The sequence below is a fragment of the Leucopleurus acutus genome, assembly GCF_964270905.1.
Source record: "Leucopleurus acutus genome assembly, chromosome: 6".
NCBI classification, from domain to species: Eukaryota; Metazoa; Chordata; class Mammalia; order Artiodactyla; family Delphinidae; genus Leucopleurus; species Leucopleurus acutus.
The window spans coordinates 109,805,257-109,820,069 of record NC_139149.1 but is presented as its reverse complement, the minus strand read 5'-3'; the positions used below and the strand labels follow the sequence as shown (position 1 = coordinate 109,820,069).

General features: G+C 43.2%; 1 protein-coding gene across 3 annotated transcripts in view; it reads left to right on the top strand.

Annotated features, from left to right (window-relative positions):
• The window catches only part of SP110 (SP110 nuclear body protein), a 39,413-nt gene that overhangs the window by 9,887 nt on the left and 14,713 nt on the right, over positions 1–14,813 (top strand). For all 3 annotated transcript variants that reach the window (XM_082841756.1, XM_082841757.1, XM_082841758.1), the window contains 8 exons: positions 198–275; positions 2,099–2,167; positions 3,781–3,930; positions 5,702–5,788; positions 6,842–6,895; positions 8,379–8,444; positions 9,955–10,104; positions 12,591–12,659. In XM_082841756.1, the coding sequence (XP_082697882.1) occupies positions 198–275; positions 2,099–2,167; positions 3,781–3,930; positions 5,702–5,788; positions 6,842–6,895; positions 8,379–8,444; positions 9,955–10,104; positions 12,591–12,659 (723 nt within the window). The remainder of the gene's footprint in view (positions 1–197; positions 276–2,098; positions 2,168–3,780; positions 3,931–5,701; positions 5,789–6,841; positions 6,896–8,378; positions 8,445–9,954; positions 10,105–12,590; positions 12,660–14,813) is intronic.

Below are 14,813 nucleotides of genomic sequence, written 5' to 3'. Positions count from 1 at the left end.
CCCTGGTTCACTGTGATAATCACACAGGTAGCAGTAATCACAAGTTGATCAAACCAAGGCAGAGCCAGGGAACCCTGGCGAGTCCCCAGACCTGTGCTGCAGGTGCTCTCCACCCTCTGGTTCTCCCACCAATCTCCCTCAGCACTTTCTCGTCAGCCTGTTCTCAGTTCTAAAGTGAATTATATATTTTTTGTCAGTGATAAGAGATGATGCTCCTGGACAAAGTGACCCCAAGGAGCTCCAAGAGGCATCCAGGGCACCTCCCAGCAAGGAAGGTAAGGATTGCCTTTCTCTTGAAGATCTCAGGAGGGTGAATTTGGAGCTGCATCTTATCATGAGCACCCACTAGGTGGTTATAGTCATCATGCCCAATACAGTTTGTTTCCCATTCACTGCGTCTTCCTCTAAGGCCTTCATGAATATTATAGGGAAACGAGAAGGCATTTGTGGCCATTGAAATATGCACCCATCGGAATTGTTTGTTCTGAAATCATCAAGGTCTCCTACACACACGGCTTCTTATAGGGTTAGTCTCACTTCCCTCTTTAACTGAAAGTTTGTTCCCCAAGAGGACTCTGCTTCCTCTTAAGACAAGGCTGCATATTTTCTGCTACCACTCACCCCATGGCTGAAGGCAGGTTGGATGCCACCCCTTGCTACACGCTGCCCCACCCGGCCCCTTGCTCCCCGTCCCCTCCTTTGAGGCTTAGCCATTCAAGTGAAATGCTCACTCCCTTTTCATCACTATCATCTCTTGACTTTCCCACTGCTCCCTGGAAGAACTCAAGGCTGACTTAGAGTCTTTCTGTCACTTCAAGTCCTGCCATCATCCTGGACATCTTCAAGGTACACGTGGATAACAGACCCATCCAATATCCTGACCTCTCAAATCCTTCTTCTGCTTCTTTCCAGTGACCTTTTCTCCCCACCCATTCTTGCCCTCCTGAACCCAAAGGTGATCCACAGGCCTTTTCATCATTTAAACCTGGCTCAACTTCCCAATAGATAATTTGAGATTTCCTTTTTTTTTTTTGACATTTAATGCTTGAAATTTGCTCCTTCTATAACTATTGCTCAACTTCTGATCTCTCCTTCTCAGCCCAATCTATAAAAATGAATTCAAAAAATCCCCCCCCGATTTCTTCCTTACAATTTGTTTCCTCTGCAGCTGTCCTTCAACCTCATTTGGGTGACCAGTCCACTGGCCTTTTGCTTCTCCAATCCATCATCTGCATTTCTTTCATGACCCTTCTTACCAGTTCAGAGTTGAAGACCCATCGTTTCAGTAACCTTCTGCTATCTTCACCTGCCTTGTCTCTCTGTCTTTTTCTAGAACTCTCTGGCAGATGTTCGAGGAAACTGTTGTCTCCTTCCTGCACACTGCATTTGAAATCAGGCACTGCTGGGGACAGGCACACAGCTGAGCAGTGCGTACCCACTGTGTCTTCATAATTCCAGCACAAATGATCCCTCTACACTGTGTCACAGCTCCACTTCCTGTGACAATCCTTTCAAACCTTGAGCAATTTTTTCTAAACCTCTGATGCCTCACTGCCTCCTTTTTTGCATGACAGATGACCTTTACTCCTGTTTCATAGAAAAAATCAGATGGGAATTCTGTCACTTCCTGCTCCCACCCTGCAAACCCCAACTGCTTCTTTCCTCTCCTTTCCAGCTCCTTCTTCTTCTCCAAGGCAGTCCTTCCACCTCTTCTGACAGTATCCATGGTCCCTTCTCTTCCCTGAGAATTCAGCATCTCCCTCTCACAAGGACATTCATTCAACCAATGCCCAAGCCTATCACAGTTCATAAAAGGAACTTTCTCTTGATCTTCATCTCACTTCAGTAGCCTCCATAGCTCTCCCCTCCGTTTCACAACCAAACTTCTAGAAATGAGTTACCTAAACTTATTGTCTCCATTTCTTCACTTCTCTCTCTCCTCTGCCACTTTAGAATTTCAGCATCACCTAAGGTCACCAATGACCTCCTGGCCACTGTGGTTTGAGGACCCAAAGTAAAAGCTAAAAATTGTTGACATATGAGGTTAGTAGATCAATGTTTGTAGCTATAAAAGATGATCTGTGTCTTTTCTTTTTAGGAAAGAAGAGAAAAAGAAGTATCTGGTTAACCTCAAGGAAGAGACACCAGAAGAAAAGCCTCCCGAGAGGTAAGATGAGAGCACAAGAGGGGGCTGGAGGCTAGAGACAGCTCATCCTTATCAGCCATGATGTGGGAGGTGGGATTTTATTCTAAATGCAATGGGGAGCCATTGAAGAGATCTAATCAGTGAAGTGACATGATCCAATTTTAAACGACGAGACCAATATTGGTGTTACATAGAGAATGAATTGGAAATAGAAAAGAATGGAAAGAGGGCAACCCCTTGTGAGGGCAGGTGCCGTGGGAGTTGATAGTAGCCTGGATTCAGATCTGGCCGTGGAGATAGAAGAAGAGGGTCTATTCAAGGTCAGTTGAAGGTAGAGTTGATAAGCCTTGGTAAATTGGAAGCTGGGGATGAGAGAGAGAAAGCAAGCCTTGCTCTTCAAGTTCTGGCTTAAATGGCTGGGTGAGTGGTGATGCCGTTGCTGAGAAAGGATGCAAATATATTGGGAGGAAATTTTTAGAAGTCAATTTTTGACCTGCTCGTTTCTAGATTTGTGCTAACCTTCTATGCACGTGTGCCAGGTATGTGCTTCGTCAAGTACTGTGAGGCTCTGCGATATTACCCCCTCCTGCAGAGTGATGTTCTTTATGTATATGAATATTGCAGAAACACAAAGGCCCTGGATCAGGGAAAAGAATTCTTTATTGTTGTTCACAAGCAGCTCGACACAGCAGCATTTTTCCCCCACACGCAGACCCACAGGCTTGAGAAGAGAGCTGATGAAATCTTTCTGTGTGAGTGGCAGGTTATACCCTACAGACACAGGAGAAAGCATGATGGATTTTCTGCCCTGTTTATATACAGGACTAGGACAGCTATCCTCTCCTCCTGAAAAGAGAAAACATTTTTTTTGCTGCTTTCCCCTATCTTTATACTGTATACACTTTTGTGTCTCAGGAGGCTCGGGCTTTTTACAGAAGCACTGAGCACTCAAGGAAACCTAATTTCCCCACAGTGTGCCAAGTTGGCACACTCAATAAACCCTGGTCCAAAGACACAGATATAAAATTCATTGGCAAAACAGAGGGAGAAGAGAACCCTAACGCTAACACCACCACCCCTCACCTGGCATTGCAAATCCTCTAGGTCCCAGCCTCATTCCCCATTGCAGGGCCCCTGCCTCTCAATTCTCTGATACCTTTCACTTTCCCTGCTAGAGGCACCCAGGGACCCCTGGATCTCTCCTGTCTCCTGTATCACACACAGGCCCTAGGGAACCTGGAAAAGTGCTTCACAAGACTCCTCCTCTGCTAAAACAGAGCATCCGGCCATGTTTACTAGGATGTGGCACTTTCTGGCAGCAGGGGTCTCAAGCCAGGAAACAGGAAATCAGCCCCAGTGCTCTGGGATTCCCCCAGATTTATCTGATTGATTTCAAAAAGTTGCACAGAGAGTGAGAGCAGGTGATGAGTTTGGGGGCGGGGGAGGGGGAAAGAAAGGTGTACACAAGAAAAAATATATAATTACGGACAAATAGCAGGAGAAAAGCGAGGCACAGGGGTATAGAGATCTTAAAGTGAGGGGACTGGGAGTGTGAGAAGGAGGTCACTGTCAGGGGGAGGAGGAGCGCCACTGGGACCCCAGTAAAAACTATTCACAAATCACTGTTTCACCAGGAGCAGCCTTACCTGGGCATGGAATCCAAACGATGCTCCACGTGGCGGAGCAGGTGACTCACAGGGAGGACGACTCAACCAGGAACACAAAGGTCATGACAAGAGCAAAAAAGAGAAGGACAGAATGTGCCCAAACGCCTGCACCAGAGGGTAAGGCTGGTGATGGAATTTGTCATCTGAATGCTCAGCGTTGGAGGGTCTCTCCTGCAGCCCACAAGAAACCAATTACCTATTACCATAAATAACATATTTTTATGAAAAATAAATATATTTTTCAAATTAAAAAATTAGGTGAGTGGTATCATTGTACATTTTTGCAAATCTCTTTAATGTCTACCTTTATCAAAGGTGGCTGGATTCTTAAAAAAGAAAAACATTTTTTCACTATCTTTTCCATGTGCTTTCTTAATATTTTTGTGTATATCTTCATTGTATTATATTGAAAGCTGAGAGGGAACATTTTTAATAGCATCAGTCTATATCTTGTTAACAATTGCTTTCTATTTTTAAAGGTTCTTTCGAATTTTTTTTCTTTTTTCTTAATTGAAATATGTTTGATGTACAGTATTATGTTAATTTCAGGTACACTATATAGTGGTTTGACATTTGCATACACCGTGAAATGATCATCATAATAAGTGTAGTAAGAATCTGTCCCCATACAAAGTTATTACAATATTATTGACCTTATTTCTTATGCTGGATATTATATCCCCATAGCTTATTTATTTTATAATTGGATGTTTGTTTGGGGTTGGCCAAAAAGTTTGTGCAGGTATTTCCTTAACATCTTACAGGAAACCCAAACAAACTTTTTGGCCAGCCCAATACCTCTTAATCTCCTTTACCTATTCCCTGCTCCCCCACCTCCACCATCAGGGACAGCTGGGCTCTTATCCCTGCTTCTGTATTCAGTCAATTGTGATTTGTTGCTTTGGTTGAAGCGTAGGAAGAAAATCCAGCCTCACACAGATCTGTAGCTGAAAAAGGTGGAGTATTTTAACAGTCTTTTGAGATATCTGTGGATATTCACTTTTGATACTACACCAAAACTCAACAAGGGATAGTTTCTTAAAGGTGAGTTGTAACGTAGAGTCTGAGACCATATACTCTGTTGTAATAAAATGTCTTATGCTGTCTTGTGTTTTGAGTGTATCTTCTACTCATGATTTTATAATATCATAAACAATTAGAAAATTTTGGTTCACTTAATTTTATAGTGAGCTTGCAACTCAAACAATCACTTGATTATTAGTCTTGAGACAACGTGGTACTTCAAGATGCAGCAAACTGCTTCTTTACATGTTCTACCCAGTTTTTTACATATACTATTAAAAAGATGTGTCCTTAAGGGTAGACATTTAATTAAATTAATAATTTTAACTGTTTCATCAAGAACATTCTTAAATGAAACTGGCTTTTTTTTTCCATGTTGAGTAAGTGGTAGTGAAGAAGGCAATGCTACCTTCTAAGGTTTGGGGACATCGCTTTGATTTGTACTGAGGCACCAGAATTTTCACCTGCTTGGCTGTTGCTTCATCTGTGCAAAAGTCAACATAGCAAAAAAAGGCAAAGAACATCTAATTATAAAAACAATTCTGACCTTGAAGGTCTCCTGAAAGTATTGCCGGGGCTCCCCGAAACCTCTGGTCCAGGGGCTCAGATGACTGCCCCCCACTGGACATTCCATTAGTGGAGGAACCACTGCTGACCAGCCTTGCTCTGCTCCTCCCCTGAGTGGCAGACAGGACCAGCGGTAGAATTATTCTCAGGAGGTAGTCGCAGGGTCTCATCAGGACTGGAACCTCCAGCCTTCAGCTCCAGAGTGTGCGAGGTCCTTCCTGGGTCTCTGGGAGATTCCGCGTGGACTTTCTAGAGGGCATTTACTGAGATATAAGATGAATGTTGTTTCTTTTTTCAGAGGTCAGTGATGACACTTCAGAGATGGATGAAAGAAAGAGACCCCAGGAGCTACCCAGCACACCACCAAGACTCACCCACGGTAAAGGTGAGGGATTGCAAGTCTCTCAGTATGGTCATCAGGAGCCCAAACTTAGAGCTGTTTTACTCTGAGTCAGAGTTTCTCAGCCATTTTTTCATTATCACTGCCCATTTAGATTTTTTTTCTAATCATGAACCCTACCCCCCAGGATATTTCAATACTACAAGTATATTATATATCCATTTCTGTACTGGATATATTTATTTGTGCTTTATACATAAAAAGAGTTTTTTTCACCCCCAGGAACCAATTTTGGGGCAACTTACCACTGCCAAGTATTCATGCTCTAAGTATATTCATGGTACTTTATTGCAGTGCCAAGCCATCCAGGTTTTTCCTAAGATCCCAATCTCCATGTTTCTCACATGACCTTTCTGTGAAAATTGAGATGAGAACAGCTCATCATAAACACAAATGTAATACTATGACGGAGCACGAGCGTCTGACATTGTTGTGGACATACGCTGGAAAAATGGTGCACGTTAATTCACTCCTCACCGTGGCCACTGTTACTCACATTGTTACTGTTATCCTTGGAGGGGAAAAAAAAGCAGAGCATTCTTCTGTTTGCTGGTAATTCAGTCACTGTGTCACATCTTCACAGAACTCCCACACAACAAATGTGACTTTCAAATGACAAATATCTAATTATTGTCAGAAAGAATGAATTATATTTGACCGTATTAAAATACAAACTATCATTTTTAGCAAGTTTTTCCTGCATTACACTGACTCATACAATGTATATTTCTAATTTTATCCTGAATAATATATTTTATTTTCACAACCACCTTTGGAGAAAGTTGAACGATTTATTCAAATTTGAGATGTAAAGGATTAATGGGTTTTCCCAAGATCCTGTGGATAAAGGCTGGCTGGCACAGGACTAGCATCTTGGTCCCTAGAACCCTCTTCAGGAACCATCATCCTCCTTTATAATGAAAGGGATAGAAATAATACTGTCAAAGCTTTACCAACTCAGTATTGTCTGAAATGAATGTGGTCACAAAACATAAAGATTGCTTATTTAAAAATCACTTTCTTTCTCATACCTTCTAGATCCCATGGATAAGGGAAGCAAACTGCCTTTGGGAGAATCTCCTGGGGGAAAACGTAAGTGTAAAGAACTTATTTGGTCTCTATTAGGGTGGGTTTGATATTATTTTTACTGGTTTTTATGCCCTTCGGGCTACAAAAGACATCTAAGCCAGAAAAAGATGTGTGCTGTTTTACAGATGTGTGCTTTTCTCAACATAGAAATGTTTTCATACTATAAAAGCAATATGCTGTAGCCTTTGAAATTAGCTTGCTGTGTGTGACAGAAAACCACATCATCCCCTCCAAAATAGTGGCTATAAAGAATGTATACATTCTTTATGTATATATATACATGCTCATACTACCTAGTCCATCCTATAAACACTTTAAAACACCTTTTTCGTTGTTGTGTGATTAACAATTTGTTTCAATAATAATCTATTGGTAGTAAGTTAGGCTATATCCAATTGTTATCTGAAAATAGAAATCATATTGTGTGTGTTGGTATCTTTGCACACTTGTCCAATAATTTCCTCAGGATTAATTTCTAAATGCGAGATTACTTGGTTAGAGTCTATATATCTTAAATTTCATATTTGTTACCAAACTGTTCTCCAGAAAATGTATTTGTTTACATTTCCTTTAATAACACACAAGTGTTCATTAACTACATCCTCATCAACCCAGACATGATAAAACTTTTTAAAAGTTTGGGTATAATTAAAACTAAACAATGCATTTTCAGGGGATTATTGGTGATCTAAAGATGCTTTTTAGGGACGTCCCTGGCAGTCCAGTGGTTAAGACTTCGCTTTCCAGTGCAGGGGGTGCAGGTTCGATCCCTTGTCGGGGAGCTAAGATCCCACATGCCTCGGAGCCAAAAAAACCCTAAAACATAAAACAGAAGCAATATTGTAACATATTGAACAAAGATGTTAAAAAAATGGTCCACATCAAAAAAAAAACTTTAAAAAAAAGACACTTTTAAAATAAATGTGTCATTTGTGTTTCCTCTTTTAGCACTTCCAATTTATGCTTTTTGCCCACTTTCCCAGCATACTATTTATCTTTTGCTTTATCTATTAAGGACAGTAACCCCCTAACGTTACATATATTGCGATTTTCCCCTTTTTCGTTTTAACACTGTGTGGATGATTTTTGAAGTATGGGCATTTAAAATTTTTAAGCCGTCAAATTTGTTCATCTTTTGCCTTTACAATTTGGGTCCTTGGCTAAGGACCTTCCTTCTTTGGCTAAGAAGATCTTTTATATCTATGGCTTATAACAATCTCTCTCTATATTTTCTTCTAGTCTTGAAAAAACTGGTTATTAATTAGAAAATGATATATTTTAATGTTAATAATTTAGTATATCTCTATTACTTCTTTATTCAATCCTTTTTCATTTCCGAGTACTTTCTTCGCATAGGTCTCCTGGTTTTCTTGCCTCCCCAAAGTGATGGGAAGATAGAAAAAAATTTTACTTAAAACGTATTGACATTTCAAGCTTGTAGATCAATATCTATAGCTATAAGAGATGATTTTCTTTTCTGTTTTAGGAAGGAAGAGAAAAATACATAGCTGGTCAAGTTCAAAACAAAGACAGAAAAAAAGTCTCCCAAGAGGTAAGCAAGAAGGGTGAAGTCGTCATTCCCTTAATGTTCGTCAGGGTTCTTCTCTCCAGCCACATGGTCACCCACCCGGGTGTCACTAGAGCACGGCCAGCCCCATCTCGACCCCTAGGTCATCCCATCAAAGGCCCCTCCTCACAAAAGGAGAACCATGTTGATTCCAACAGGTTTCTTTTCTCTTATCACTGGGAAGGAATGGGGTGGAGGTGGGCAGAACGCATCAGTCAATTTTGAGATTAGGACTGTGTCCAGTGCAAGTTCAGAGCCAGGAAGAATAGACAAAGCAAACCTGAACGTGCCGGCAGGATTCAGACTCCCAATCCCAAACTGGAGGTAGATTTGTTGTCACTGAGTGTTCAGAACCACCTGAAGCGATGCTTAGCTTGCATTGACTCCATGCATGACAATCATGTGATTTGCAGTATAAGAAACAGAAATGTACATAGCTCTGCATTTTTCTGGATCCTCTGCTTTATTCCTTTTTGTGCTCATCACCTTTTCTCCTTCTCCTCTGCATTCTCTCCCTCTTCCCCTTCCCCTCTCCTTTCTCCTTCTTTTTGCTTTAGTTCAAGGTGTGCCGGTTGGTGGGGATTCCCTTGGATTTCCAGACCTTGAATGCAGCACCCTGAGAGGGAATCTCCTGTCAGCCCCAAACATGAATCATGACATGTGTTCCACTGCTTTGGACATTCCCCGAATTTTTCTGTTTGTTTCCAACACCCCTTAATCTTGGGGTTTGACCTGGGTGGGGGCTAGGACCTCCTTGGTCACCCTTCTCCTCCTCTTGTCACTTTCTCTCAGTCCCCAGCGCCGCTCTCTCCTTGTCATATGCTGAGTTCTCTCCACCAACGACTTCTAGGAAAACTTGACACTCAGACCTCTAAGCTTCTCCTGTGGGTATATAAAGGTAATTTTTGAAACAAAGAAATCTCTTTCACTCTCAACAAATTTGTGTTTCAAGATTTAGTGTAGCATCTCCAAAACGGCCTCAGCTGAGCAGTTTCTTCTCAGATCTAGCCAGCATCTGCCCCTTCCCTGAAATTTATTGATTTAATAATTAGGGAACCCTGGACATTACAATGTATAAGGGTGAAAAATACATAATTTGAATATTTTCTAAAACATGCTGCCTGTTACACATTCATTCCGCAGAGATGAATTGAGTTGAGGGGGGTGCTGGCACATGTCCTAGGTTCTGAGGACTCAGCAGTGAGCAAAACAGAAAACTCCCTGCCCTCATGGAGCTTAGATTCTCGTTGATACACATGTAATTAATAGTCAGAAAGAGAAGTTGAAGGGGGAAAAGAGAAACAGGAGTTTGGGGGAGAAAGAAAGATACCCACAAGAGAAGAGAGGAGTAATTATGGAGAAATAGCACGATAAAAGTGAGGCAGTGGGTACAGAGATCTCAAAGTGAGGGAACTGGGAGTACGAGAAGCTTCGGGGAGGGGGAGGGCCACTGGGACCCCAATGAAAACTCTTCACAAATCGCTCTTTGGCCCAGGGTCAGCCTCACCTGGACGCAGAACCCAAGAGGTGCTCCAAGTGGTGGAGCAGGTGACTGAAAGGAAGGACGACTCAACCAGGAGTTCGAAGGTCATGACACGGGCCCAGAAAGCAAGGGCTGAACGTGCCCCAAAGCCTGCACCAGAGGGTAAGGCTGGCGATGGAATTTGTCACCTGGATGCTCCGTGTGGGTGGGGCTCCCGTGGAGCAGGCACAGGGTGACGCAGATGCATGAAGTTACTAATAGAAGGAAGGAGGGGGCAGACGAATGGGCGTGAAGACAGAGCAAGAGTCTCTTGGTCTGGGGGTGGCTGTTGGGAGAGGTAACCGTGTTCTCAGGGTGCAGGTCGCCTCAGCTGTGCCCTGCAGAACCCCATCCCCACTCCCCTGGGTCTACTGTTTACATTTCTATCAGCAGAGCCACCTCTGCTCCACAGAGTCTGGGGGCTCCTCTCTGATTCGGGCCGATCCAGTGACGGGAGTGGCATCAGACTTCGAAGTGGACACATTCTCTGTTTTATTTCTGGAAGTGAAGTAGATTGGTGGGTGGGTCTGCATATTTAAAATTATCCCATACTGGGAATTCCCTGGCGGTCCGACTCTGTGCTCTCACTCCAAAGGGCCTGGGTTCAGTCCCTGGTTGGGGAAATAAAATCCCACAAGCGTCAAGGCCAAAAACTAAACTAAACTAAAATAATAAAATAAACTAATCCCATACTGATGATCAAATTGTTGCCAGTTTAGACTCCCATGAATGCAGTGTGGACACCCTCTTCCCTACATCTTCACGAACACCAGAAATAACAAGACTTTTCTGTTTGTCGAACGTAAAGGCCAAGAATGATAGTCCACCAGTGTTTTCCTTGGAATTTCTTTGTGCTCTATGAGTGGTTAAATACGCTTTGGAAGGTCACAGTACTGCTCACCAGCATCTCAGAAGGTCACACACCCCTGCCCTGTGGACTCAGGAATGGCCTCGTGACTTGGCCAAAGAAATGTGGGTGGAAGTGAGAGGGCTACTTTCAAGCCAAAGCTTGAAGAACTTTTTCTAAAAAGGGCCAGAGAGTGAATAATTTAGGCTTTGCCGGCCATAAAGTCTCTACTGCAACTATTCAACGCTGCCATTGTAGCGTGAAAGCAGCAGAGACAAAAATATAAACAAGTGGGCCTGGCTGTGCTCTAATAAAACGTTAATACCAAAACAGGCATTGGGGGCCCCCCTGGTGGCACAGTGGTTAAGAATCTGCCTGCCAATGCAGGGGACACAGGTTCGAGCCCTGGCCTGGGAAGAACCCACATGCCGCAGAGCAGCTAAGCCCGTGCACCCCAACTACTGAGCCTGCGTTCTAGAGCCCACGAGCCACAACTACTGAGCCCACGTGCCGCAACCACTGAAGCCCGCGCTCCACAGCAAGAGAAGCCACCACAATGAGAAGCCCGCGCACCGCAACGAAGAGTAGCCCCTGCTCACCGCAACCAGAGGAAGCCCGCGCACAGCAACAAAGACCCAAAGCAGCCAAAAATAAATAATAAATAAATTTATTAAAAAAGAAAAAGACAGGCATTGGGCTGACTTGGCCCTTGGGCCGTAGTTTGCCAACACCTGTAATAAACCACTGGGATTTAGGAGGATGATAAATGACTACAGCGTTCTCTAGCCTGTGTTTACTAAGATGCCTGTTTTTTAAACAAATTTTTCTTCAGAATGTTTTCTTTTGAAGGTCCCCTATTCATGTTTGCCTATTTTTATATATGTCTCTTCTTTTTTTGTTGTTTCATCAATTTGGGAGATTAACCCCTGGTTGCTGCAATTTTCTTATTTTGTTTTTGTCTTTTACTTGAGAAGTTTTTGGCTGTGGAGGGTTTCGATTCTTTTGGTTTGGTTTGGTTTTGGGGTTTTTTTGGCCATGCTGTGTGGCTTGTGGGAGCTTAGTTCCCGGACCAGGGATTGAACCTGGGCCCATGGCAGTGAAAGCGTGGAGTCCTAACCACTGGACCGCCAGGGAATTCCCGAGAGTCTTAGGCACATCAGTTTATTTTTTCCGGTATGGTTTATGTCAGAGTTTCTCAGCTTTTGCACTGTTGTTATTTGGGGCCAGTTAATTCTGGTTGCAGAGGCTGTGCTATGCGTTGTGACACATCAGCAGCATCCCTGGCGTCCACCCATCAGACGGCAGCAGCGCCCGCCTCCCAATCTGGCAGAAAGATTTCCTAACATTTCCAGATATCCTCTGGGGGCAAAATCACGCATCATTGAGAATCACTGCTTTATGCCCTGTACTTCTGCCTTAAAAAGCCCTTTCTATGTAATATTTATAAGGCTACATCCTTTATTTACTTCTAGTATTTGTATTAAGTATATATATATATATGTAATATTGTTATATGTTATATTAATATATATTAATTTGTGAAAATTTGCCTTCTGTAATACGTTTAACCTTCCCATCTATTACCTGGAGCTTGCTATATTTTTTTTGGTCAATGCTATAATTTTTCTTTCATAAGGACTCCTGTCTCTCTTGCTCTCCAAACTGGTAGAAAGACAGAAAAAATTACTTTGAGATAGTGACACATAAAGCACGTTAATCTATGTTTCCAGTTATAAATGACTATTAATTGTTTTCTTTTTAGGAAAGGGAAGGATAAAAGATGTCTGTTCAAGTGCAACAACAAGTTGTCACAGAAATATTCCCATAAAGGGTAAGTAAGTGAGAGGCAGGGCCTCGCCCTCAGGCTCCCCAGGGCCCTGGCCTGCTGTGCTGGTCAGGGCTGCACGCCTGGTCTCTGGGGGTGAGCACCCCGTTGCTTCTGCCCCCCTGCGCTCTGGTGTGTCTCTTGGGGACACAGTCCTCCTCTCCCTCCTTCTCCTTCCCCTCTTCCTCCGCTCCTTGAATTCATTTTCCCTCTCGTTTTTTTTCTTAAAGCATTGCCATATTTTTTAAATATTTATTTATTCATTTATTTGGTTGCGCTGGGTGTTAGTTGCGGCAGGCAGGTTCCTTAGTTGCAGCTTGCGGGCTCCTTAGTTGTGGCACGAGAACTACTAGTTGCGGCATGAAAGTGGGATCTAGTTCCCTGATCAGGGATCGAACGCGGGCCCCCTGCATTGGGAGCGTGGAGTCTTATCCACTGTGCCAACGGGGACGTCCCTCCCTCTGCTTTTATAACATACTTCTTGGGCATTATCTCTGGTCACTCTCCCTTCCCTCTTTAGACACCAGCCACACTGGTCTTTTTTCTCCGTTAACTTATTACTGAAGTATAACAGGTGCTACCCAATCTGGGGTCCACAGACTGGTGACATCTACAAGCCTGCTCGCCGCAGGTCTGCAAAAATCAGGAGCTTGTAAATCAGCTGTGACTCTGAGCACACTGGTTTCCTAGCAAGACCCCAGTGGAAACAGCAGCGCATTGATTTTTATTCTGGTCAGATTCCTGTCTCATCGCAGGCCGGCATCTTGAGGAGCACTGATGCACCGTGCTTGTGGAAAAATGCAGGTACCTACTGTACAGCTTCAGGAATGAACACAAAGGGAAAGGCCACACATACCCAGCACCCAGGTCAAGAAATAGAACATAATCCACACCCATATTCCAATCCCTACCCAGAGCCCCAAGGGTCGCCAGCAGCCTGATTTCTCTGAGCATCGTCACTTTGACATGAACGCTTCACCCTCCATCCTTCTCAGGGCCTGCTCAGTATGTCTCCTCCCTCCTTCACACGCTCCGTCCCCAAAGCCAACCCCCTCACCCTCCTTCCTCCTTTGTTACACAGCCTCCAGGTCACCTTGAACAAAGCCTTCTCTGACCCAGCAGGCAGAGGGTATTTTCTCTTGGTTGCACTTGTCACAGGTATCATTTGTTTCTGATAGTATCAGACCTCTTTTTTAAAAAATTTATTTTATTGAAGTATAGTTGGCTTACAATGTTGTGTTAATTTCTACTGTACAGCAAAGTGATTCAGTTAGGTATACATGTATCTATTCTTTTTCAAATTTTTTTCTCATTTAGGTTGTTAGATAATATTGAGCAGAGTTCCCTGTTCTAGACAGTAGGTTCTTGTTGGTTATCCATTTTATGTTTTTCTATTTACTTATTTTAACATCTTTATTGGAGTATAATTGCTTTACAATGGTGTGTTAGTTTCTGCTTTATAACAAAGTGAATCAGCTATACATATACATGTATCCCCATATGTCCTCCTTTTTGTGTCTCCCTCCCACCCCCCCATCCCACCCCCCTAAGTGGTCACAAAGCACCGAGCTGCTCTCCCTGTGCTATGCGGCTGCTTCCCACTAGCTATCTACCTTACGTTTGGTAGTGTATTTATGTCCATGCCACTCTCTCGCTTCGTCCCAGCTTACCCTTCCCCACCCCCCGTCCTCAGATCCATTCTCTAAGTCTGCGTCTTTATTCCTGTCCTGCCCCTAGGTTCCTCAGAACCTTTTTTTTAGATTCCATACATATGTGTTAGCATACGGTATTTGTTTTTCTCTTTCTGACTTACTTCACTCTGTATGACAGTCTCTAGGTTATCCATTTTAAATATAGCAGCGTGTTAATGTCAATCCCAAACTCCCAAACTATCCCTCCCCCGGACCCTTCCCCCCTGGTAACCATAAGTTCGTTCTCTAAGACTGTGAGTCTGTTTCTGTTTTATCACAAGTGTAATTAACTGTCTGTGTACATCCTGTTCACTGAGCGAAACTCAAATGAGGTCAGAACATGGGTCCATCTTGCTCGTTGCTTGATGTCTCCTCTGTGCCTTGCGGTTTGTGCTTAAATAGCTGTCAAATCAATACATTATTCATTCTTTCTCATCAAGTATGAATACCAATATCAGGGCCTCCAGTG